Source organism: Lepidochelys olivacea, assembly GCF_965140295.1.
Source record: "Lepidochelys olivacea isolate rLepOli2 genome assembly, chromosome: 1".
Classification (NCBI taxonomy): domain Eukaryota; kingdom Metazoa; phylum Chordata; order Testudines; family Cheloniidae; genus Lepidochelys; species Lepidochelys olivacea.
Window position 1 is genome coordinate 230,523,256 of NC_140411.1, and position 25,286 is coordinate 230,548,541.

Consider the following 25,286-nt stretch of genomic DNA (forward strand, 5'->3'; position numbering starts at 1 on the left):
AGAATTAGCATTATTATGCTGTGAAAAAAGACATAAAAGGAATGTTGTATTATATCAATACTTAAAATATGCAAATATGATGTCTTCACAACGCCCCAAAATTATGCTTGGCATGAATTCGTAGCAACAATACAAATATCATCATCTTCAAATAATCAGGTATAACATGTTGCTCAAGCAGCTGTAAAAACAACCTCCTCACAGTTCCAGAAGCACCCATGCACTGTTAGCACTGTTCAAGCAGATTTCATCTTTGGATGCAGGTAGTTTTAAATAGGAATAGAAAGACAGGGACAACAAAAACAAAACCCAGTTAATATCAACAAGTATTGAGGTCAGCTTTTCGTGGAACTGCTGCATATTTAACCTGATTTAGAAAGCAAGCTGCTAACGTGTGCATATATACAGAACCATCAAAGAGCTTGAGTCTTCGTTGTCCCATAATGGATTATCGTTAGTTCAGAATTTAAGTGGATGGCTCAGCTAGCTGGTGAAATCCTCTTGCAGTGTTATGGTTTCTTTGCAAGGTACTGGGTGTGTTTTAAATGCTATGTAGCAGGAGCCAAGTGGATACTAGATTGATTGGGTCTGAATTTGCCAATTAGTGAGCCTGTTTGCAGCATCAGCCAATTAGGCGGCTGGCTGGGGATGGATCCATAGCACTGATGCCCCGTTGGCTAATGGCAGTGTTGTTAAACCCAGAGATCAAAAATCAGAAGAGAAATCAAGATAAACACACAAGATTTATTATTTCCAACCTAAAATGTACACACAACCTGCTCCCAGTGCACGCCCCCGCCCATCCCAGCAATGTTCATCATGGGACCAATGACAGCAGCCTTGATTCCCGAAAAGAACAAGAAACTTGCAGAAAGCATACCAGGGACAGAGAGTGCTGCACTCCTTGATTTCCTGCCAGCCAGCACTATGGTACTGCAGCCTTGGCTGGCCCATTGCAGAGCTCTCTGGTTTTTAAAGCCAGGTTTGCGAGGGAGTGAACCAGACAGCTTACTTTTACAATGTAAAAGGCAAATACTTTCTCCTTTTTTAAGCATTAATTCATGTTGCTGAGTGTGCCCTGAGTGTGCACACCTCCGTGTATAGAGAGGCTGGCAATGCCGTAAGAAAATTATATTTCTACATGGAAAACTATTTGCCTGTAAAGGGAGTGTCTGGGTTCTACAGCCAGGATTAGTTAATCTGCCTCAGGTTAAGGGAAAGCAGGGGATTTTTGGTATCTTTCTTGCATCTCTTGCTACTGCCTTCCCAGGCACCGCTTCCCTTTCTGTAGAGCAACAGAGAGCTAGCTTGTGTGTAGTGATCACAGCACTGAGTAAAGGGTGACAGGGAACAGCCTCATGTGAGACCAGGTGGAGATTATGCCATTAGGGTGTTCCCTTTTAAGGGATGAGCTGCCATAAGGCTACTCAAAACAAGCAGTCGGAAATGCCTATTTTTCATTGCTATTACTTGAGGAAGTGGCACCTCCTCTGATGACTGACAACACTAGCCATCTCACTTTGGTGTGAAAAATACATCCAGAGGGAGAGATTCACTGCTTACCACCAGGCTGGCCAAATTCATCCCTGACACGACTCTTTTGAACTCAGTAGTGTTAGGTACATCAAAGCTGAATTCAGCCATATGTGTCAAGGACCTCCACTTTGCGATTTTGACAGAGATCTAGTCCCTGGTTCCTATTGCTTTTAAAGTCTAACACTCTGTCTTGACCTTGCATTTCAGTCTTATCTTGTCATTGCTTGATAGCTGTCAGTGGTCTCTTCCTTTCTTGTTTAGATGTAGCATTGTCAATTCTGGAGGTTAAGGTCTGGCAGGATTTCTATACCTTGCTCCTTCAGTTATATGGATCATGTGTCCAGTGGCTGCAGTCCAATGTGTTTTGAGTTTTGCTTTATCTAGTATTGTCTTATTACCACACTTAGAGATTGGTTACAATAAAAAATAAACTATGAAAAAATAAGATAACACAATATGCAGTTGTGCTGTAAATATGCTTTCACACCCACTTTCAGTGAAAATATGTTTATGGGGCTTGATTCTGATCTCATTAAAACATCAATGTACTGCAACTCCATTGACTTCAGTGGGTTTACCCCAATACATCTGAGATTGGAATCAGGCCCACAAATTTGATTTTCTTTCTGTTGAAATCCGTTTCTCAGAAAGTAGCTGCTCTTTCTGCTCAAGCTAGCACAAGAAGGGAAAGCTGATTTTACCTCAGGAACAATGCATCTTTCTCTGTACCCTATACTCAGTTCCCATCTTTTTAATCTCAGACATTAGACTAGATGTTGAAACTGTTCTAATTACCATTTTTAATTTGCATTTTAATTGCCTGTCAGGGTGTAAAATGACATGGTTAGGTAAGAGAACATTTTGCTTAGTGGTTTGAAGTACCTTGGGGTTTGGATGGGGGAATAGATTGATCTACAATGGTCACCCTTAAAAACTTTCCAGTTTTGTTTTTGGTAAGTAAGTGCCTGATGCAAAACCCAGTGAAATAAGTTGAGAGATTCCAATTAACTTTAAAGGGCTTTAAATCAGACCCTTACTAAGTTTATTTCAGTATACAATATTTCCTATACATAGTGTCCATAGGGAATAGTGCAGATTGAGGTACCATATTACTTATCAAAGGCCATCGACTACTTTAAGGAATCACTGAATAACTTCTAAAACAGAATTCTGCTCAATAGAATGAATCTTTTTCCTTGTTATACAGCTAGTATCCAACTGTTGATGTCACTTGTTTTCCATCAAAGGCTAAATCAAAATGCCACTGTTTAACCAAACAAAAACCAACACCTCACCTGTCTGACTCTCTTACAAACATAAAACCTCATCTCCTTGATTAACATGAGGGTGCTCATCCGGGCCATGCTGCAGAGTTGATTTTTCACTTTGAAGATCTGTTCCTTTGGACGGCTAAAATGCCTTCTGGAAAACAGCAACAAAAATAAAACTAGCAGGTAGCGTATCTTCAGGCATAATGAGACACAGTCTTTCATTAAAAAATGATCAGAGTATTTTCTTCTAGAAAGAATGCCATTTCCCTGCTTTGCCAGGAGAAGCAATGCTCCAGTATGTCAAATAGCTCTCGAGTTATCCAACCACAATTAGAAAACGAAAGTTTGCAGAGAGAAACGGAGCTATTATTGAAAAAGTTCCTAAAAGTTGCTTAACCTCCAGTCGGAAAAGCCAACACAGTGGCTGAGTATGTACAGTTTATTACACGCTGGGCTTAAAAGACCACATTCTCAAATGTATTTAGGCACTTGACTCCCATTAAATCAATGGAAGCTAAGTGCCTAGATATCTCTGAGGATCTGGGCCAAAGTCCTTGGATGAAATCCTGGCATCACTGAACTCAATGGCAAAACTTCCATTGACTTCAGTGGGACCAAGATGTCACACAATGTATTTTTCTTCACAATAGGTTTGATTCTGCTTTCGCATACCTTATGTATACTGAAAAAACTCTCCATTGAAGTCCATGGAGTTACAAGTTATAAGGAGTTATAAGCAGGCTCAGTGGTTTACTAAGTATAGAGGGAGCCTTTAGGTTGTGTTAGCATTTGTGCAAACTTGGGCCATAAAACCGGCAATCACCAAGAGCCAAACCTTGCAGCTTCACTGACAGGAGTAGCCCTTACTCATGGGAATAGTTCCACAGTCTTCAGCAGGACTACTTGTGAGTGCAGGACACAGGACTAGAAACTGATGCTAAATACTGGTTTACACTATGTGATGTCTAGAAAAGTGGGTGCCTTTGAAGCTAAAAAGAACTATTTTCAGGAAAATTGCCTTATTTTCCTTACTAACAAAAAAACACTTCTCTTTCTTATTTTTGACTGTGTGTGGGCTGTGATTTCTCTGATGAACTGAGTTAGACAATTTTAGAGGTTAACCACACAATTATAGACCACAACCACTGTTAATAATGTGGATGTGGTGACTATCAAGACAATAGTGCACTTAAAAGGACACTATCATTTTTAGCTTAGAAACAGAAATGGAGCCAAAAAGCAGAAAACAATGTAACAGCCAGTTCTGTCAAGTCATTTGGTTTATACACTTTGTTAGTCTTGGATTTGTGATTTTTTTTTTATTATTACTACTATTATATGAAACCCAAGTTTGGAATTTCCTTTTTTTTTTTTATCCCACCAGTTTTGTCAATTTTTCCATCGAGCGAATATTGATTTTGAGCTGGATTTAATATGGCTGCTTTGACTTAACAAAAACTTTCCATAGCTTTAGCCCTAGCACAATCTGCTTGCTTGCACCACTGGATCGGTGACTCACCTCAGCATAACTGTGGGAACAGCATCATTAGCTTTTGCTGCTGCTCAGACTTTAGAAAGCTGACCCCTCCCCCACCTTAAAATATGAAACCATTGCACAACCCTTGCAAACCTTTCACTAAAGGCCTACCCAAACCTTAGCATCATAATAAAATTTGTCCTTAAATGTTTGTGAGTTAAGAATTGTTGGAGACATGCAATGTTATTGTTTAAAACTGAAACAAAACGTCCGTGTTCTATAATACTATTGTAAATTTGGAAAGTGATTTGTTGTAATGGGTAAGTGGCCACATTAATGTGACCCGCAGTCTGTTAGTGGGATGGATGAGCTTATTGATGTAGGTCCAGAATAGATGGTGAAGATCTTGATAATGTGACACTTCCTCTCCATTCGTACATGCTGTTGATGAGCAGTGAAATGGTTCACAGGACTGACATTTTTCAGGGCAGCGACTATCTACTAGTTTCTGTTTGTACAGTTCGATCCTGGATCTTGGTTGGTCCAGAGGCACTACTGTTACACATAGGATGAATCACATTGGCATCTGAGTTAGCATGCATTGAAATGAAGGGGGGCAGTTCACACCTTGGAGGCCTTGGGTCAGGCTCTCTGTAAACTCAGGTATACATTGCTGCATTGACTACACTCATCTTGAGGGTTTGGTTTGCAACCATAACAGCTAGTGATTAAAAGAAAAGAAAAGAAAACCAAGATTCTGGTCTGTCCGCATCTCTTCGCCCCTGTGCCAGTCCTTTGCACCCTCCCCAAGTGGTCAGGCTCTGTATTTTGGGACAGCAGAAAGAGAACAAATGATAGTGACTAATAGCGGAGCACCATCTTTCATCCCATCCACAAAGAACCCAAATTGTCTTTTAAATAACTGCATCAATTGTACTGGTCAAACATGGCTTAAGTGTGACTAAAGTGGACATAGCCTTGTGCTGGCCCTGTATAGGTATAAATTGCACTCCAAACCAATCCCACATCCTTGCCCCTCACTTAAGGTTGCTATCTGGCCAGGTTTTCCCACGATCATCCTTTTCCGAGGTAGCGGTCCCAGGAAATCTATGAGGGTGCAGTATGTCCGGCTTTATGGACAGCAGCTGGGTGGTCCGCTGACACTGGGGAATCCTCTGTGTGCTGGAAGGTAAGAATCGGTGCCACTCTATGCCACCTCCCCGCATTCCAGGGGTAGGGGAACTTCCTGGCTGGGCTAGTGGCATGGCCAGAAGATGGAGGGGCATGGATAGAGAGCACAGCCCTCCAAGATCTCCAACTGGCAGTCTGTTGTAGCTGTCTGAGAGCAGGCCTGAAACTTAGACGTAGTTTTCTTCCCCATCATTATGACTGGGGCATCTGGCCTATAATTCTTTTTTAAATGTTTACAAAAAATATAGATTTGCATTCATGTACAGTGTTTTGGGGACAATACAGCTCCCATGCTTTCTAGACACCACACCCCCTATTTAAACATTCAGTAACCTTTTTAGAAGGCAGGTATTTTTCTAAAAATCTCCTTGGCACTGTTCATGAGCGTAATGTAATAACAGCTTTCCTGTTTTAAATGATGACCGATACCATAATTAAGTTACCAAGAGCTTTTCAACTGATTGCCAAAGAAGTAAATTGGACTTTTTAAACACACTAAACCTAACTTTAAGAGTAAGCATGTGACATGAACTATTGTTATTCAGCCCCACGGAGCCATTTTCGCAAACCATTACCCATGATCTTAGTTACATCCTTCCACTCGCTAGTGTTTCTCAGTGTCATTTCATCCTGAACACATTTCACAGAGCATGGCACCTATAGCTGTGCAGCCGGGAATAACCCACCACAAATCCCTGCTTCTTTCCACAAGTTGAGCCTGATGTAAATTCTGACATTTTGAAATGAATGAGCTGTAGGAGTACAATCGTATTGAAATGATTATGCTTAATATGCCCAGTGTCATTAAAATAAATGTGTATTTTTCCAAGAAAGCCAAACATGGGGAAATTACACACTGGGGGTAGCTGTCTGGAGACCTTAGCAGCGAAAAAGGCAATGTCTTGGCAACAGGAATGATGTGTGGTCCCTCACTTTGTGTGTTCCAGCAGTGCTAAGGAGTTGGGGAGCTGCCGTCACAGGTGTGCAATCTGCTGATTGTAGGGGCCAGTTTGGGCAGTGCCGTTTGTGCTGACACTGGGGGGGGGGGGCGGCTCCTGAGTGAACTGGCCGTGATGCCTCATGGGAGGGTTTGAGACTGAAGCTTTTGTCTGCATAAATACCAGATTCTCTTTCCCAGTGTGGCTCTGGCCACGTGCCTACAGCCCGTGTGGTAAGACCCACTGGTGAACGCGTTCATGATCCTGCAGGTTGTGAGTACATTCAGTCGTCTTTGTGGCCTTTGCTTTGTAACTTCTCATTGCCTAGGAGAGGTGCTTTGTGGTTTTAGTTCAACCAGAGGTTTTCGTAAACCTGCAGCACGTACTGCCTGCATTAGCTTGTGACATACTCAGAAGCGGAGGCCTGAGTTTGTCAAAGGTGTGACATCAGTGGAGATACACCAAGGAGGAACTTGAGCCATGGGTTGTGAACGATTCAGGTTCCATCGCTCAAAGCTGTTGAATGGCCGGTAATGGAGAGGGCAGGTCACTGCATTATTGCACTCTCTGCAATGCAGTGTGAGTCATGCTGGTAGCTGTACAAGGTGACGGACAGTGACAAGAAGGCCTGGGATGTGCTGAGCAGAGAAGTCTGTGACAAAAGGAAAACAGTCTGCCTCTGACAGCCTTTAAAAGTAGCTGTTCATTTCGTTTAAAATCAGGCAGCAGATGTCAGTCACAGTGACTGTGCTATGCAAATGTGCTACAAAACAATGCAATAAATACAAACATGGGTGTGATTCCCTACTGCAGTTAGACTGCTTTATGCTGGTTAACTTCACTGGTTCTGAGGTATCTGGCCCAAGGTGTTTTGGTGGGAGGTAAAGTTTGCAAAGTCTATGAAACCCTGAGTTACAACAGCATCAACCTACTGGGGTGGCATATTATGTGCTTTAGATTAGAATATTCTTTTAAACTGACTTTTCAATCCGCACATAAAAGGCAAGACTTAATGCCGTGCAGCTGGAAGGCAAGGCAAGGCTGGAGCCTACCAATTTGTTGTGTTCATTGCTTGTATCTGTGGAGACACTGCTATTTAGCTGAAATGGAAAATGGAAGTGATGTAGTAATTTATCTGTTTGGTCATATGCTGGATTGTTTTGTTTTTTGTTTTTTTTTAATCACAGGACCCAAGTGCACATTCAGGTAACCCAGCTATAAACCTAGGGTGGCCAATGGATTGATCCCACATTTACCCCAGTGCAACTGCGGGAAAATTTAGGCTCCAGCATACCCACACAGGCCCGCCTACATGTTCCCATTGTAATCTAAGATGACACATTTCCATTTCTAGTGGCTAGATCCTAGTCCCTGCTATGACCCGTCTACACTGTGGTGGTGGACCTCTGTTGTAGTGCTTCGCTGTTTCCATTTACAGCCCCTGGGGTAGGAGGTCTGTTGAGGGGGTGGTCACAAGCACGAGGCTTGCCAGGCTGCTGCTGCACAATGGCTGATTCCCACTTGGCCAAACAACCCCCCATCTGAGTAGCCCTGAGGCTGCTCTAAGTGTGCTGGAGCTGAACTGGTGTAAAGGTGACATAAGGCATGTTTGGCTTTCTTCTCCTTTGGTCCAGCACTGACTGGTGCTTGGCTGTTCCTGAGGATCAGAGCCTTACTTCTTTTTTTTTTTTTAATTATTCCTTTCCTTTTGATACAGGCATCAGCTTAATGTTAATATTAAGTTTGTTGCAGCATTTTTATATTCTCCAGGATTTTCCCATAAGTGAGCTCACCTTCCCCAAGCTGCACATTAATATCAACAAAGCAGAAAGCATTTTTAAAAAAACCCTCTGTAATGCTAGTAAGTGAAATACCCACCCCGACCTGCCCATGTCATTAATTCCCATCATTGTTCTACATAAACCATGCAATTAGGCTGGAAAAAAAGCCATTGCATCACCGCATGCAATAACTGACACTAAGTTCTCTGTGAGCAAGAAATCTGTTATTTTCAGCTGACAGGAAACAGCTTGTCAGTTAATGTTAAGCAGGCACGATTGCACTGGATTAGTGCAAAATGGTTTGGTGCATGGAAACAGTGTTCCATTAGCTTAGCTGATATTAAGTGGGGTTAACTCCCATGTGCACAGTTTTAACCCTCCCAGGGCTGCATAGTTTCTGTAAAGGAAAATCCTGCCTTTTCAATCTACTCAATTTTTTTGAGCATGTCCAAAAAGTAGTGGGTAAGAGAGGCCTGGTTTATATAATTATGTGGACATTTACAAAGGTTTTGACAAAGTCCCTTGCAAAAGGGGCAATTCATGAGGGGAGAGGCCAAAGTACTGTCATCAGTTAGAGATTGGCAAAGATACAGAAAACAAAGAGTAGAAGTAAATGGTCAACTTAGAACACAGCCAAAGGCTAACACTGGAATGCTTCCCAACTTTCTATACTGGGCCCAGGAGTTGTTTAATACAGGTATTAAAGGAGATGAATGGATAGTTGGCTAAACCTGAAGGTGACATAAAATGTTTGATGTTAGTGAAGACTTCAGAGGGTCCAAACAAAACTAGATGAATGGGCAATGTGCCAACCACCATGGAACCTGAAGGGAGGAGCACAGGTTGCAGGAGGGAAGAGTTTGGAGGAGGCACCAGGAAGTCAGTCTTTGTGTACATGGCTAGAATGCTACTTCAGATACAACATCTCTGAAAATAGTTCTCTTAATAAAGAACTATTTTACGAGTCCTTTCATGTTATTACCTAGCATATAGTACTATGGAAGGTGGTGGCTGTCAGTCTAGTGAGATCTACAGCAAGGGACAGTGTAGTAACAAACAAAACACCTAGAAAGAGAGCAAAAAAGCAGCATGGAGAGAGACAGACACTGGGAATGCTGGATTTTCAGACAAAACACCTTGCACATGCATGGAAGCAAGAATTGAATCGATATACAGAGCTGACCATGGGAGATAAGAGAAAACGAAGGACAATAAGTGAGACTCTGTTACCAGGAATAATGCCCAAAACAATGGAATGGCTGATAAAAGTATTTCATGAGTTCTGTCCCCCCAGACAGAATGAGACTGTAAACAGAAAACTGGTATTCTTACCCCAAACCAAAAAGCCGAAGAAGAGATACTTTCATTACAGAGCTGAGGACTCTTCCATCTACATGTAACGTTGGAAACATTAAAGATTCCCTTATTAGAGAGAGGATTTTTATCTTACAGAAGAGATGGTTGAGAGGAACAGAGCTCGCCCTGGAGAAATGCCTCCAAATGGCAAGGGCAGCTGAACTGGATCAAAACCATAACAGCTGATAATGCAGAACAAGAACATAGGCTCAAGCTAAAGGAATCCAAGAAGCAGGGCAGAGACTGAGTGAGAATACAGGCATTATGGTACGGTGTATGCTCTGTGGAAAGCAACACTAAAGGCAGAAAAAGGAATGCCCATCTTATGGGTAGCAGTATTTTATGTTCCAGTGGTGCAGCTACCCCTCAAAGAAACAAGCAGCAGTTCACACAATGACTGAGGATGTGAAGATTTCCAATGAAGACCAGGATATCTGCAGTGAGCTGTCAGATCTGGAGATGCTTAATATACATGCACTGCTAAATGAAGGCTGCCAGCCATTCAAATAGTATATTTGCAACGATGCTATTATATCAACAGCCAGTTCAGTCCCAGATGGATTGTGGAGTCAGCTGCAATGCAATCCCAGCAAACAATGATAATTAGCAATATTAGACTGGAAAAATATGACCAGGTGCTGGTGATGTACGATAAAACCATTCTGAGGCCAGTGGGCAAATGCAAGCTGTCAGTAAGAAACCCATGAAACAAGAGACATTATCACCTGGAGTTTATAGTAGGCAGCAGGGCCAATGCAAGCTATGCATTTGATAGTAGTATGGTACCACAATATCCTGAACGTGAGAGAAGGGAGAACAGTCACCATGGGCCATGTCCAGAATATAAGGACATATTTTGAGGAGATGGACACCTAGAGGGCAAGTGAAGTTAGAAGTAGCCCCCCACCCCAGCCTGTGAGCCTACCAGAACGTAGAGTTCCATTAGCCCTGCTGGAACCGCTGAAGAAGGAACTGGCGAGTCTGCAAAGAAGAGACATCATTACAACCATAGAAACTAGTGCAGAATGGATAAGAAGCCTAATAGTACTGGGAAAACCTGCCGATAACATGAACAATCCTCATAGACCAAAAGGCACTGAACAGAGCATTGAAAAGAAGTCATTACCAGTGATTAAGAACATACTACCCAATTTATCCAGGGCAAAAGTGGTCACTGTTTGTGATGTCAAGAATGGGGTCTGGCATATTGAGCAAGATGAGCTATCCAGCCATTTGACAACCTTTGTCACATCTTCTGGCAGAACAACTGGATATGAATGCCTCTGAGCATCAGTCCAGCCCCAGAGGTGTTCCAGTGGGCACAAGAGGAATTTCCAGGCATCAGAACTGTAGCTGAGAACATACTTATTGTAGGAGAAAGAGATGTCAAAAAAGAAGCAATACAGGACCATGATACCAAGCTGGGGCAACTTTTAAATGGGAGCTGTGAGCAGAATATTAGTCTGAATGTAGACAATCTGAAGTAGAGGTGAACTGAAGTCCACTGCCTCAGAAATCTGTTGACTTCTGAGGGACTCCAGCTGGACCCTGAGAAATTGAGTCTTTAGGGAAATGCCCAGAACAAAGACGCGAAGGGAGTTCAGCAATTTATAGGGATGGCCAACTCTCGTTCCAGATTCTGAACACTCTAATCAGACACCTGCGAACCCTCGGAACAGTTCACACCCAGTAACACTGACTAGGAATAGTCAAACACCCAAGAAAAGGCATTTGAAAGAGTAAAGAATATAAGTGCAGCACCGGTGTTCCCTCTAGTTTTTTCCATCCATGCGTGGAATACATTTTGTTACGTGCACCGAGGTGCGTGCGGATGTGCACCACCAGTAGAAACAAAAAACCTAGCTATAATATATATTTTTTAAAAGTTACCATAAGGATAATTACTCCAGCCAGGAAAGGTTAGGCATTTTAGAACTCCCTACTCAAAAAATTAAATTTAAGTGTAAGAGAAATAAAAATTATGAAATGCATAGACCAGTCAAAGCGCTAAAATAACACACTTTGAAAGAATAAAATTACAGAGAATATATGTGCATTGCAGGAAGTAACAACAACAGTTATTTCAAGTATGTGTTGGGAGGTGAGTGTGAAAGAGACTCTGTGTGTGTGTGACCCAAAGAGTGTGTGTATGTGAGAGAGACACAGAGACAGTGTGTGTGCTGGCTGCTGGGGAAGTTTCTGAGTGATGCTGTACACACTCACTGAAAGCTCTCCTGCTCCGTCCTGAGCCCTGTCGGGGAGGGAGAAAAAGAGAGAGAGAGTGTGAGACAGAGACTGTGTGAGCTGGCTGCTAGGGAAGTCTCAGAGACTATGCACTGTCTCTTTTAAGAAAGGCACTCACTCACCACCCCCAAGTCGTTCAGCCCTCAGACCGCAGCAGCTCTGAGTCCTGAGCCAGGCTGTTCCCTCTCCCCTGCTCTGTGGAGATGGGGTACAGGGGCGGGGGGATGGGGACACCCTGACATCAGTCCCCCCCGATCTCCCTGCTCTGCACAGCCAGCAGGAGGGTCCTGGGAGCAGCTGCAGGAGCAATGTGGCTGCAAAGCAGCAGGGGGAGGGGCACCTGAACACATGCTTCCGGATGACTGTGTGCGCTCTGCTAATCAACTGCATGGCACTTGAATCTCTTAGGCAGCCGCCCATCCGCGCAGCTTACAGGAAACACAGCGCAGCACCAGTCCTAACGGTTTACAACCCTGTGGTGTAGCTACAGAGTGAAGCCTCAGAAGCAGCAGCACTGATGCAAAGCCAGCAGCCCATAGCATGTGCTACTAGATCCCTGACGGACACAGAAAGGGGATTGGCTCAGATAGAAAAGGAGCGAGCCGGAGCTGTGATCTTTGGAACGGAATAATTCCATCAGTTCTCCCTTGGGCACAAGGTGGATGTGATCACGTAGTTCCCATCATAAAAGTGAAGAAAACCTTTTCCTGAGCCGGGTTGGGATTTCATGAGCTTGTAAAGAGTCTCTGTTGTTGGGCACTACACTCTTGGCTCACCTCATGCTGATCCATGTCTGTGCTCAACTAGCCTTTTGCGCCTTGTGATGTGGCCAAACCTGGAGTAGGAACTGTTTTGGTGCCTGTAGCCCCTCATCCTGCTCAGCGCGTGTTGGCTTCCCTGGAGCCTCCCGTGAGCGATACGGAGCTAGTGCAGAAATGTTGATAGACTCTAACTCTTGTTCTACAGAGCCACCCATGCTATAGGCTGGAAGGCAGGCCCTGCTGAAGTGACTTTCCTGCGCAGGAGCTCATCTGCACATCATAGCTCTGGAGTCTCAGCAAGTGTTGTAGTCATTTGGATGCACTCAAGAATGGCTTCTTCGTGCTGCTTCAAAATAGCTTTTGCTTAGTAGATTTCTACTCCAGTTTCTGGGAGGTTGACTAGCTAGAGGCAAGAACTATGCTCAGGAAAAGTGAAGGCAAATTTTGCAAGGTCCAACGTAACCGACAGGCTATGCTCAGACAATGGGCCACAAAACACTGCAGCAAGATTCAAATGATTTAGGACCAAATGGGAATCTGAGAACAAGGCAGCTTCCTCTGAGTGCCCACAAAGCAACAGGAAGGCAGAATTGGCAGTAAAGACAGCCAAGAAGACTAATTGCAAAGGTAAAACAGACAGGAAGGGATCACTAGCTGGCAATATTGAACCACTGCAATACACCCTCCCAAGGGCCCAGCACAGGGAAAGATGGGCCAGAGTCTCAAGACTCCGCTTCCCTGAGGGTCTGCTGCAGTCCAGCTAGAGGAATGATGGACAGAACACAGAGATAGTGAAGATAATACCAAGCTAAGCGGCAAAGGAGCCAAGGACCTGAGGCCACTACACACACAGGGGAGCAGGTCTGGGTCCAGCCATCAAATAGACATACAAAGCAATGGCAAAAGGCAACAATCTAAGCTGCAGTGGGGCACAGGCCAGGTGAGGCAGCTACAGACTCAGGATGGTGTTAGAGACATAACTGAAGAAAACCGCAGAGTCGTAGCAGGCAGCTGACACATTCAGAGAGATGGGGCCAAGGTCAGGACCCAGGAAGACATAGCAAAAGCCTCAGCCATCAGATGTCCTGGTGTAGGACTGTCAGAAGAAAAAAGGTCTATGAACTACAGGATGCCACCCAACAGAATGAAGGCAGCAATAGGATGGAAGCAAGTCCTCCACCACCACCAACACAAACAAGAAATAGGAGACTGTTTCAAAGACATGCACACTTGAAGGAATATGAGGCCAATAGGCTGGTGGTAAAGGCCATGTCCCTATAGCGGGCTTTGTACTAGTAATCTCCAGTCCCAGCATGTCAGCAAATGCTAGCACAAAAAAGTACAACAGCAAAAAATGGTAAAAGGAGAGATACAGTAATATACATGGAACTTGTAGGGAGGAGCACAGGTTGCAGGAAAAAAGAATTTGGAGGCAGGAAGTCAGTCTGTGTGCACAAGGCTAGAATGCTAGCTATAGTTGCAGCATCTCTGTCAATAGTTCTTCTGATAAAAGAGCCAGCTTAATTTTACAAGCATGGAGTCCTTTCATGCAGGACCACCCTAGAGCAAATGGTACTCCCTCCCATTTGTTAAACTTCTGAATACCTTATTTTTTATGCCATTTGTAGCCCACTTCATGACTTTGATGAACGATTTGAATGCATGATTTATCTCTGTCATATAAGATGATAAATTTGCATGCTAGACTCTGTAAATAGGTATTTATTCATGTATTCATTTATAAGCAAATTTAAAAAATTGTTTCCGCTAAGCTTATAGAAACTTTTTAATTTGAAGAATAACTGAAATGTTGTAACATCAAGAAATTGAACTCTGCACCAACATTGGGTGGACCAGTATTAAACAGTGTTACCGTAGGTGACAGCCTTAGACTGTTAACCCTAGTCCTGTAGTTCAAAAGGTCGCTTTTCTTGCCTTTTCCCTCACAAACCAAAGCACAGCGTCAGAGATCCAAAGACTGGCCAATGGCATTTTCAAGTGATAAAATAGAAAACGATGTCGGTCTCTTGTTTGCCATTGTCGATCGAAGATACATTCTAATGAGCCTGAACTTCGAAAAGCTGTGCTCACCAATCGTGACTGTGACCAGCAGCGTGAGCAGATTCATCAAAGCTACCCACACATTAGGAAAAGTCTCCTTCAGCTCTTCATCAGGAACGAATTGGAGAACTTGGAGTGGAGACTGCTTCCTGTGTGGCAAAATATGACTGATTTTGTCCAATTTGACATAGAGGTCTTTGATGTCCGAACACTCACCATGTGTCAGTGTCTCATATACTGGCAAGGGCATGGCTGACAACATTCCAGAAGATTGGAGGAAAATGTAGTTCTCAGAAAGTCAGGAAGGTTCCACAAGATTCTACAAAGGTCCAGAACATTCTAGGAGGATGGGGTGAAACGAATACGTAATACCTGTAACGTTACTTCAAACATTCTATTTTCATTTTTGTTGCTAACAAAAGCTCAGCACCCCCTGGCCCCTAAATCCAGCCCTGCTTTCATATTTTCACCTAGCACATGGTACATGAAATATGCAGCATGATGGCAAAGGGAATTTCATGTTGACAAATGCTAAAAAATGCACACTGAAAGAAGTAATTTGAAATACTTGTGCACTTTGCTGGATTCTAGATTAAATGTCACCTCTCAAACAAAAAGACCTGGAAATCATTATAGACAGTTAAATGAAACCCTCTGCTCAGCGAGCAGCAGCAGTTAAAAATATCAAACAAAATGTTAAAGTGTATAAAAACAGGATAGAAAATCATATGGAAAATATTCTAATTTCATGATATAAATGAATGGTACACCCTAATCTGAAATACAGCAATCTGCCTACCTACTTCACTCTCAGGATATACCAGGAATAGAGGGGTTCAGAGGTGGACAACAAAAATGTGTACTGGTAGAGAGACACTTCCTTATAGAAAAAGATTGAATAGATTGTAACTTGTATAATTTATATACTAGATGAATAAGAGATGACATGATCCAGGCATGTGAAATAATGAATTGCATAAAGAAGGTAAATCAGTGCTGCTGTTTATGCTCGCTCTTCATACAAGAACAAGAGGACATTCAATGAAACTGAGGGGGTAGCTAATTTAAATGGATACAAGGTAATACTCTTTTTCTTTTTAAAACACCCAGTGTATAATTAGCCCATGGAATTGTGACAAAGTGGGATGTTCTTAACGTTTTATTTAAATACTATGTGTGCGCCTCAGTTTCCCCTATGTGTTGCACAAGTATCTAGGTGGTGAGGTAAGGCTGTGTGACAATTGCAGAGACTCCTAGGGGCAGGTGTGACTGCTGACTGGCTGCCTGGACACAGAGAATGGCTGACATTCTGTATGCTGGCAGCTGATGGCCAGAGCCCGTCCTCTGCAAGGAGCCAGCCAGCCAGCCAGCCAGCCAAAAGTATTGGAGAACAAAGAGGGGGGAGAACAGGTGACCAGTTTGCCCGGGAAAGAGACAAAGCATGTAGGAGGGGCAGCTGGGCGTTACTGAGGCTGGGTGGTTAGAAGCAAGTCAGTCTCCTGGTTTGGGATTCGGGGCCGAGGGAGCCCTGGGCTCTGGGTCTCCCCAAGATGGATTTTGCTGAATGTTCCTAATTTCTGTGCTAACAAGGTCTGTTCTACACTGTGTTCCTGACAACTACTAAACCCATCTGTTTGCCAAGCTGGCGAAGAGTCACCGCTAACTGCAGAGGTGGGGTGCAGGGCCCCTTTCGGGGAGTGTGTAAGGCTTCCCCAGGTGTCCCATCCCAGTGGACTCACTGCAGGGAGCTCATGGTGCAAACAGGGGTGCTAAATGCTCAGAGGTCAGACCCAGGAGGTGCTGGAGCCAAGGCAGCTTGCCCTGGTGAGTGTGCCCTGCAGGGGGAGAGACTACCCTAGAGTCCTGCCTGACTTCATTCAGAGAGTTCTAGAGCACTGAGCCTGTGACTCCGTGACAGCAACTCACTGCTCCAAGATCTCTTTGAGTCTAAGATCTTAGTAGGCTTCAGGGACAGACTAGGCATTTGTCTAGATGTTAAGATCAGCCATGGTTACATAAGGCTTCATATATTTTTCAGAAGAAATACTAAACCCTCAGACCAACCACTAATTGATGAGGGTAATGAAGAAACTTCCCCATCAGCAGGTTATTCCAGAATTGCTCACTAAGGGGTTTCTTGCATGTGCTTCTGAACCATTTGCTAATGGCAATTGCCAGAGATAGGATCCTGGATGGGCTGGACCATTGTTCTGCACAATTCCAATGTTTCTTCACGTTCTATACCTCTGCCTCCTTCCTTTTCCCTTGAGTCAAACAAGCCCACTGCTATCTGGCTAGTCCTTTCTGCTTTCCTGCCCATTCCACTGAGTCCCAAAATTGTCTGACACCTTCAAGGCCCAACCCAGCAGGTCTAGAGCATCACTGCTCTAGCTACCATTTCTTGACATCAGCCTCACTTCTCCAAACAGTAGTTTGGGGTCTGCAACAGTTTCTCCGGGTCTTCGGCTTCAATTTCTGTTGAGAACCATCTTCTTACATCTGGTTCCCAGGCTTGATATATGTCAAGAACGAGCATCAAGGATAAGTGGGTGACAGAAGGAAGGTGTATTCCTAGGGAGGCTGGGGATGGGGGAAAGCAGGTCACACTGGGCCTGGTCGCAGAGTCTCAACTAACTTTCTTTCCTGGCAGCCAAACCCTTCCTGTTCTCCCAAGTCATTAGTTGTTAAAACACTCTCATAATCCTGGGGATGAGCGAGTCTTTACATCGCTTTTGTCCTTATCCATTAGCCCATAGTGATATTTTCCCCCATACCCATTCCATGTTTGGAAAGGAACTGAAATTAACCACAGTATTTAACAACTCTGCCGACTTATGGTAAAGCATGCATTCCTTCACAAAGTACGAAGAGACATCAGCACAGCTCTGGGAGTGATGTTAGCTGATTAACTACCAGTGTAAGTTAACAAAGGGAGCACAAACCATTGCCTTGATGGAGGTGCTAAACATTCTTAACTTCTTTTTTAAAAAAAACCCTCATGCATTCTCAAAACTGGAGCTATGTAGAATCTTTCCTAAGTAACTAATACTTTGGAATGGAGTTAAAAAAAGGGGATAACACCTTTCTTAATCTCCTCTTTGAGGGCCATACTGACGATACACTCAAATATCTCCAACACTCATACATTCCTCAAAAGATTTTACCCACATCCTCGTTATGGGCCCCACAATCAAAAGTTTCCAAAGCTATTTTTGCTAAATTAGCCACATTAGCTTTTCCTAAAACACCATATTGGGTCATAGAAGCATTTCATATATTCCATCCATGGGGATCTTTAATTACATGAAGCAGTTATTTTTCTCTTGTTGCAACCATTGGTTCCAACTCATTCTTTATTTTTTGCCCTAAGGCAAGGAAGTCTCTATTAAACTGGAGGCAGTAAAGAGTGCCTCTTTTGCTAAGTCAGTATGCACAGACGTCCTTGCAATGGCAGCTATTGCAAGATTGTTTGGTACACAATTATGCACAAGGCTTAACACCTTCAAGTCCAGCTGATATCCCACCAGTAGCTTTTAGGTTTGTATGGTAACTGATCCACAGTACGGAGCGCTTTGGCTCCTAAAATAAAGGGCAGATGTGTTGTATTTTACAGTAAATATTTTACTACCATGCCAAATGGAATGTCTGATAGATGTAAACAGAATTTGTTTTTTTAAGATTTTATTTGTCTAACATGCTTGACAAAATAATTACAACATCAAGTTATGCCAAAATGATTAAATAACCTTTAAGCTTTCATACCGCAAGTCTTTTAATGATAACTTTTAAAGTAACAGCTGCTTTCAAATAATTTTTTCACATAAAATACACAGTATTTTGAAGATACCTTAGGAAAAATTTGTTTTTAAGAGCATATTTTCTGAATGTTGAATAGAATTCTGAATAGAAATGTTGTTGCAGCTAATAAAAGCTCCCCCCCTTAACATTCTAGTAACAAGTGCCGAGAGTGAATGTAAACATTTCAGACTTCTTTAACATACAGCCAGTTTCCTGCCACCCTTGTTTCATAAAATACTTGAATTGTGACTGGTTAAGACACTTGTAGTCTAACGACACAGTATCATTTTTCTTCCCAATGATGGTGGAAATCAGTAATAGGTTATTAACTTCCAGCCTCGCTGATGTGGCCTGATCCTACAACCCTTCCACAAATAGTTCTTGCAAAAATAGTCCCATGTAAATCTACTGCAGCCCACTCATGTGCACATAAACCATTCACATAAGACCGGGTTACAGGATGGGGCCCACTGTTTGCTTTTTAGTTTCAGCAAAGAGCAGCAAACCATTTTAGGTCCTAATTCACCAAACAGCTTACAAGAAATGAGAGATTTGTGGCATGTCATGTTTTTGGATATACCAGTTTGGATGAAGTTACTAGGCTCAAACTTAATGCTTCCCAGCACCAGGTGGGGGAAGAGTTTTTGCACATGTGAAGCATTGGAAATGAACCTAGTGTCCCTCCCAGATTTGATTTTGAGGCGCAAGCTTTCAGAAATAGCGGCCCTAGTTGTGCATGCAAATATAGCACATAGAGCTGCTACATCCAAAGCTCACATTTATGTCTTCATATTGAGCAAGTGTGTGTGCAAAAGGGCACTAACATGTACAATTACATAATCTGTGTGTGAAAATGTGGGCTCTGCAAATGCACTGGGTACATGCATGGTTTTTTTTTCTCTAGCATCAGGGTCTGAATGTCTCACCCATGAGCTTTGCCTAATGTGTGTGAAGGTTATTTAACACATAGATCCTGTTAGTACCACAATTCTGAAAATCCATATCCAAAGTATCATACCTAGATAATGGCAGTTAAGGCAAGAGGTCTCCTTTTGCTTTCTTGGAAGTTGGAGAAATTGGGTTAGGGCAGGACAGAGGCCCCTTTTCCTTTAGGACATATTTTGGAGGTTAAAATACTTCATGGTTTGCTTTTTAAAGTGAATTTTCAGGCTAGTGTAAAGTGCTGGAATGAAAACTCTGCCGACTCAACTCCTCTGTGAATCCATGGATGCGGAGCATGAGCAGTGCTAGTTCTCACATCTGGATAGGCTGTATATAGGGGGTTAGAAAAGATTTCAGTCTCCTGGGCTCATTTAGTCCTTGGTCTCTACTACCACTGTCCAGAAGGGGGCAAATAGCCATGATGGGGCTTGTGATGTGGACACCTGTGCTAGACGAACTGCAGTGAGCTCGTCACTCATTTCACCTGTGCTGCTGAACAACTATTAGAAGGTAAAGGGCCAAGGAGTAATGGTCTCAAGCTGCAGTGGGGGAGGTTGGATATTAGGAAAAACTTTTTCACTAGAAGGGGGGTGAAGCACTGGAATGCGTTACCTAGGGAGGTGGTGGAATCTCCTTCCTTAGAAGTTTTTAAGGTCAGGCTTGACAAAGCCCTGGCTGGGATGATTTAGTTGGGGATCGGTCCTGCTTTGAGCAGGGGGTTGGACTAGATGACCTCCTGAGGTCCCTTCCAACCCTGATATTCTATAAAACTCATCCTTGGGGTAACTCCATCAAAGTCAGGGGCATTAACCCAGGGATGAATTAGCTCAGACTGTTAATCATTCCCAATCTGGGCCAGATTCAAAGCAGTGGCCTTATGATACGCTGTCCATCCCTTTATCAGTTCTTTAAACCGAACAGTCCCGCTAGGCTACCTTTTAAAACCACATCTGAACATCACAGGTTTCCTATTTTACTTTAAATCCAATCACACATCAGCTCTCATGTTAAACCACATGGATCTTTTTAAAGAAAAAATGGGAAATGACATTTTTCAGAGCTTACAAATGCCTGAGTTTGTACTGCCTTTAACACCATCTCCTTTCTAGAACGTTCAGCTGTTTCCCACACGCTGGCAGTATGCACCATTTCCCCTTCCATCTGTAATGCCAGATGTGTTGCGATTGCATTACAGAACAGTGATTAGGACCTTCACCTGAATTGCCTTTGAAAGCATGCAAGGGCACAGACTTCAGAAGGATTTGCAACAACAACTGGCTTCTTTTAACTGGTTCAACACAGTACTTGTGTAGACTCTTTTCATATTTGCCATATTATTCAGCAAAAATATCAACATCATTTGATTTTTACCAAATACTCATTGGAAAATGTTTTAAATGGTTAAATCCTAGTCTAAACATTCACGTTTAAACTGTAAACATTCTTTAAGAAACACGCCTTTGAAAAGACTTTATACTTTTAATAAGTTCAATATATGGTTGATAAAAAAAAAACCCCAACTCCCTACTCGATATATATGTGGAATGCATTCACTTTTGTGTATTCACAAGTATTTTAATGTTGAAATTTTAAATTTAATGCTTAATCAGCTTCCGGCAGATATTGGCACTAAAATGTCTTTCTTCCCATTCATTTTCATCACTCAAATTTGGTTGTGAAGAATTAAAAGAAAAAAAATAAAGGGTCTTCGCTTCTTCATTGAACAGTTCTTTATCATGTTTCTTAGTCAGCAATAGAAAACTGCTTGTGTGATAGGTACATCATTAAATTCCTATAACAATCATGTGTTCCTTGGAGTAGGTAAGTCAATAACTATAGGTGGATTGAGAGGCTGGTAATTCACAGTGCACACTGATGCATTCACATAGGTAGTAGTTCCATCAGCCATTACCCCATAGCCTACAAAGAAAACAAGTTCTAGTTACTACTATTATTCACTTATATAGTGCCACAAATGGAAGTGGTACTGAATAGTGCTACATCCATACTCTCAAGGATTTAACAGGGCCATATTCTGCTCTCTGTCATACTAGTGAAGCTTCCATGAGAGTAGTAATAATACTTGTGTAACAGAAGAATTTGAGCACCCTTTTAGATTGTAAAAGAAAGCCAAAGAGGACTCTCCAGAGTGTACACGTAGCGTGAGATTATAGCCACTGAAATGTGAGGTCTTCACAAAAAAGTTTAGTAACTTCAATATTTCTCTTTGAAAATCACTTTTAAAAAATATTCTCCCTCCAGTTTTTGAAGAGGGTGGGAGCTAGACTGTATTTCAGGCTTTTACCACACTCAAATCCCTGATTTCTTGGAAATCTCACATTCAGAACGTGTCGAAACCGTCACCTTTTGGGGCTGATATTTCCCAGGCTTGGTTTCTGCTCAAAGATTTTTTTTTTTTTTTTTTTTAGAAATGTTGAGTGAAATCCCTTCAAACATTTTTGGACATATGGAAAAGTGAACATAATTTTTCCATTACAAAAGAATTCTAATCACTTATGAAAAGAAAAAAAAATCAACTGGGCTTCAGCAAACCCAGCAGAAGCATGAAATCTGCAACTTGGCATGGATATAGATATACCATGGCTTAGCATGAAAAAACTGGGTTTGATTTAAAGGTCTGAATATCTGAAAACTCTGTGCTCACTAGAAACTGTCTTTAATGGGCGCTATCCTACTGCCAGCGAAGTTAATGGTGACATTCCAAATCGCTTCAGTGGGAACTTGATTGGATCCAACGTGTCGGTGTACACTTAAATCTACCAGAGAAGTTCTAGGCATGTTTATGCAGTTACTTACGTGCCTGACTGAGCTCCCATTGAAGTCCATGGCAACACTCCCACGGCATGTCTAGACAGCAGCGGGGAGCGAGCCAGGTACACAGTTGCACTAGTGGGGCTCACGTTAGCGCCCTACACACAGCAGTGTCACCGCTGCAGCTCACGTAGCGGTGAGTCTGAGCTCGCTTGACGGGTTGAACGTCCACTGCAGCCATATCATCCACACTGCTGTTTTTAGGTGCTAGCTCAAGCCAAGCTAGTGGGAGTCTGTCTAGTGGGGCGGGGAGGCTCGGAGGCAGGGAGGCTTCATAGACTTCAGTGGGGATTGAGTCAGACCTATGTACACTCCCTTGGTTCAGGAACGCCATGAAAGAACTGCAGATTCTTTTACTTTCTTTTAAAAGCCCACACACTTAATGCTACGAACTGTGGGTCCAACCAACCGCTCATGGGAAACCTTACAAGAAGAGGACTTTAGCAAGGATGAAAACCGTCAGCTTCCTGTCACAGAGATTTCTCCCAATCATTTGTGGTTTGCCACAGAACAGTCGTCTGTTGTGAAACATGAACCACAGAACATAAATGTGAATTGCACAGTTAACATTGCGAGGGGAAGTTTCAGAATGTTCTCTCTCCCTCTCCATGGTTTTAAAACACCCAATCACCATGGTACCGGTTGCTAAAATGTTAATGTTTGTGCAAGATTTATAATATTGCACTTTTCATTCCTTCCCACCCTAACATGGAGACTCCTGTATGACCACCCCACCTGAGCCTTGGCAGGAGCATGGGAAGTAGGATTTTAGATGACGTTACTGTAGGGCTGCCTGTCACTGTGACTGGTGGAGCAGCAGCAAGTATGGTGACAGGTGAGACATTTTTGGCAGTAGCAGCAGTTCAGAGGAGGAAGTGGGGAGGAACAGTCAGTTCTTTATTCCTCCTGGATATTTAGTAGATGACTGCTGTAGATGTAGCTGTGTTTAGTCAGGGGAGATATCATCTGTTCATACCATGCACTCACTTTGCAAAGAGCACATTCGTTTGCAGAGGCTGTCTGTGAGAACTTACTTGGGAATTCTTCTCTGAGGAGTTTTACCATCCCACAGCAAAACAGGCTTTGCAGTTTCCCATTTGTTTTCTCTGAATTATGATAGTTTACAAGAACTCCCTGTCTCTTAACTCTGCTACTTACTGCGACTGCAGTGGTAACTGAAATAATTTATCATTCTGTGAGTCAACGTTTTTTCTTTGATGAGCCAAAATGCAGACATGGGGTAAGCAGATGCAACTCTATTTACCTCACAGGAGCTTACAACAGGTCACTTACACCAAGTTTAAACTTACTTGGCCTATAATAAACTAAAGGGATAATATCAATTTTAGAACAGGTTTTGTCTGAAAATTGTTCACACACAGTCTTATAAGTAACCTCTAAGACTGCTGTACCTGAAAGAGGTCTAGAGAGGAGTCATTCAATTTGTTTACTCTGTGCATTTGACAGCACTTTAGAAATCACCTAGTGAGAGTTCGTTGCAAGGACTAGGCGGCAGTGATTGTACCTCCAGGCCATACACCTTGCAAGATATGAGTAAACACCATAAGACGCATTCTTTCCCCTTTTCTTTGATTGTAAATATGATCCCACTACCATTGACTTGAATGGGAGCAAGCCTGATCCCATTTAATGATTTATAAGAAGGGAATTCATTTTCCCAATTGAAAGCCAAATGGTTGACAGGACACCCTAGGTGGGTTTGTGCACTGAACATTTAACCTGGTTAAAAAAAAAAAATCTTACCCCCACAGAGCCAGTGAGAGGGCTCCCTAGTGCTCTGAGACAAACACTCAGACAAACGCTCTGAAGAAACTACAGTGTTTCAGATTGCTGGGGAATCTTGACCTAGCTGATGAGGAGATAATTTGTGCATGTACCATGTATTAGGATGAAGAGTGGGAGGAACCTCTAGAGTTTTATGGAGCCTCATTTTAGCTTTGTATTTATTTAGACCCTTCTAACCCAGGATCTCAGTAATTAAGCCTTAGAAATCCCTACGGATTTTACAGAGAGAGAAAGGGAGATGCCAAGAGGTTACAAGATTTCCCCAAAGTCACAGAGTAATTCAGTAAAGAGCCACAAATAGAACCCAGTAATCCTAACTTGTAGTCACCTAGTAGACCTCTACCCTTGTTTTGAACCAACTGGATCAGTAGCTCATATGGAGCAGTAGTATAATCCCCATTTCACAGATATGGAAACAGATGCTGAGGCCCAAATATTCAAATTTGGATGTTAGACACTTATATGCATTTTATTCACCTAAACAAGTGGCCTGACTTTCAGAAGTGTCCATTAATTTAGGTGCCTATCTTTAGCAACTCAAATTTGAACATGTTGGCCATACTGTGCAGTGACTTGGGCGCAGTTGGTTTTAAAAATCAGAGAGAGATAAGCTTGCTGACCTTCATGGATATGTCCAAAAACATGAAGCCTTGGCTGTATCCGTCTCTGGACTGTGTTCAGCAGCTCAACGCATCCTACCCTCTGCATTTTCTTAGGAACCCAGTCTAGAAAACCTTGGAAGAAGAAGAAGAAGAAAGATTTATAAACATAGATTTAAAAGGAGAGAGAAAGGACTCACATTGTCTGTGAAACTTTATACCTGGAGTACGCAAAATCATTCCTGGATTTTAATGTGTCTTAGTTTCTTAGATTTTAATATGCCACAGAATAATCTATTAAAATGAACATCTTCATTGCTCAGTGGAGGGGGAATGAAAAATATTTGAGGAATGAAAAAATAGTTGATCCAAAGGGATGGGATTAGAGTTATTCTTGCCAATATTTCTTTTTTAAAGAAAAGATCCTTGCAAGAGATTTAAATTAAAACTAATTAAACCATATTTGTTCTATTTAAGGCAAACACTCCATCCCCGCTACAGTTTAAGAAGCTTAGAGAAGAATGTTCAAAACTAAGTGCCTAATGCTAGGCCTCTAAACCCACATTTAGGCTTTTCAATCGAGATTCAGGTTCTAACTTTAAGCACTAAATATTTTGATCTTAACTTATGTCATGACTTTGATGTTGCTAATTATTAATCCAAAACATACTGGCATTGAGGATTAGATATTTC

At 42.5% G+C, this 25,286-nt stretch overlaps 1 protein-coding gene across 5 annotated transcripts in view; it reads right to left on the reverse strand.

The window, feature by feature from the left end:
• Positions 1 to 718: 718 nt before the first annotated feature.
• Positions 719 to 25,286, reverse strand: part of MPPED1 (metallophosphoesterase domain containing 1) — a 94,736-nt gene continuing 70,168 nt past the window's right edge. For 4 of the 5 annotated variants that reach the window (XM_084636483.1, XM_084636481.1, XM_084636482.1 and 1 more), the window contains exons 6-7: positions 24,615 to 24,728; positions 18,281 to 21,276 (exon numbers count right to left, since the gene is read on the reverse strand). In XM_084636483.1, the coding sequence (XP_084492609.1) occupies positions 21,158 to 21,276; positions 24,615 to 24,728 (233 nt within the window). In that variant the 3' untranslated portion in view covers positions 18,281 to 21,157. Of the gene's footprint in view, positions 2,959 to 18,280; positions 21,277 to 24,614; positions 24,729 to 25,286 lie in introns of those variants that run through there. The other variant, XM_084636480.1, reaches the window with a different exon arrangement.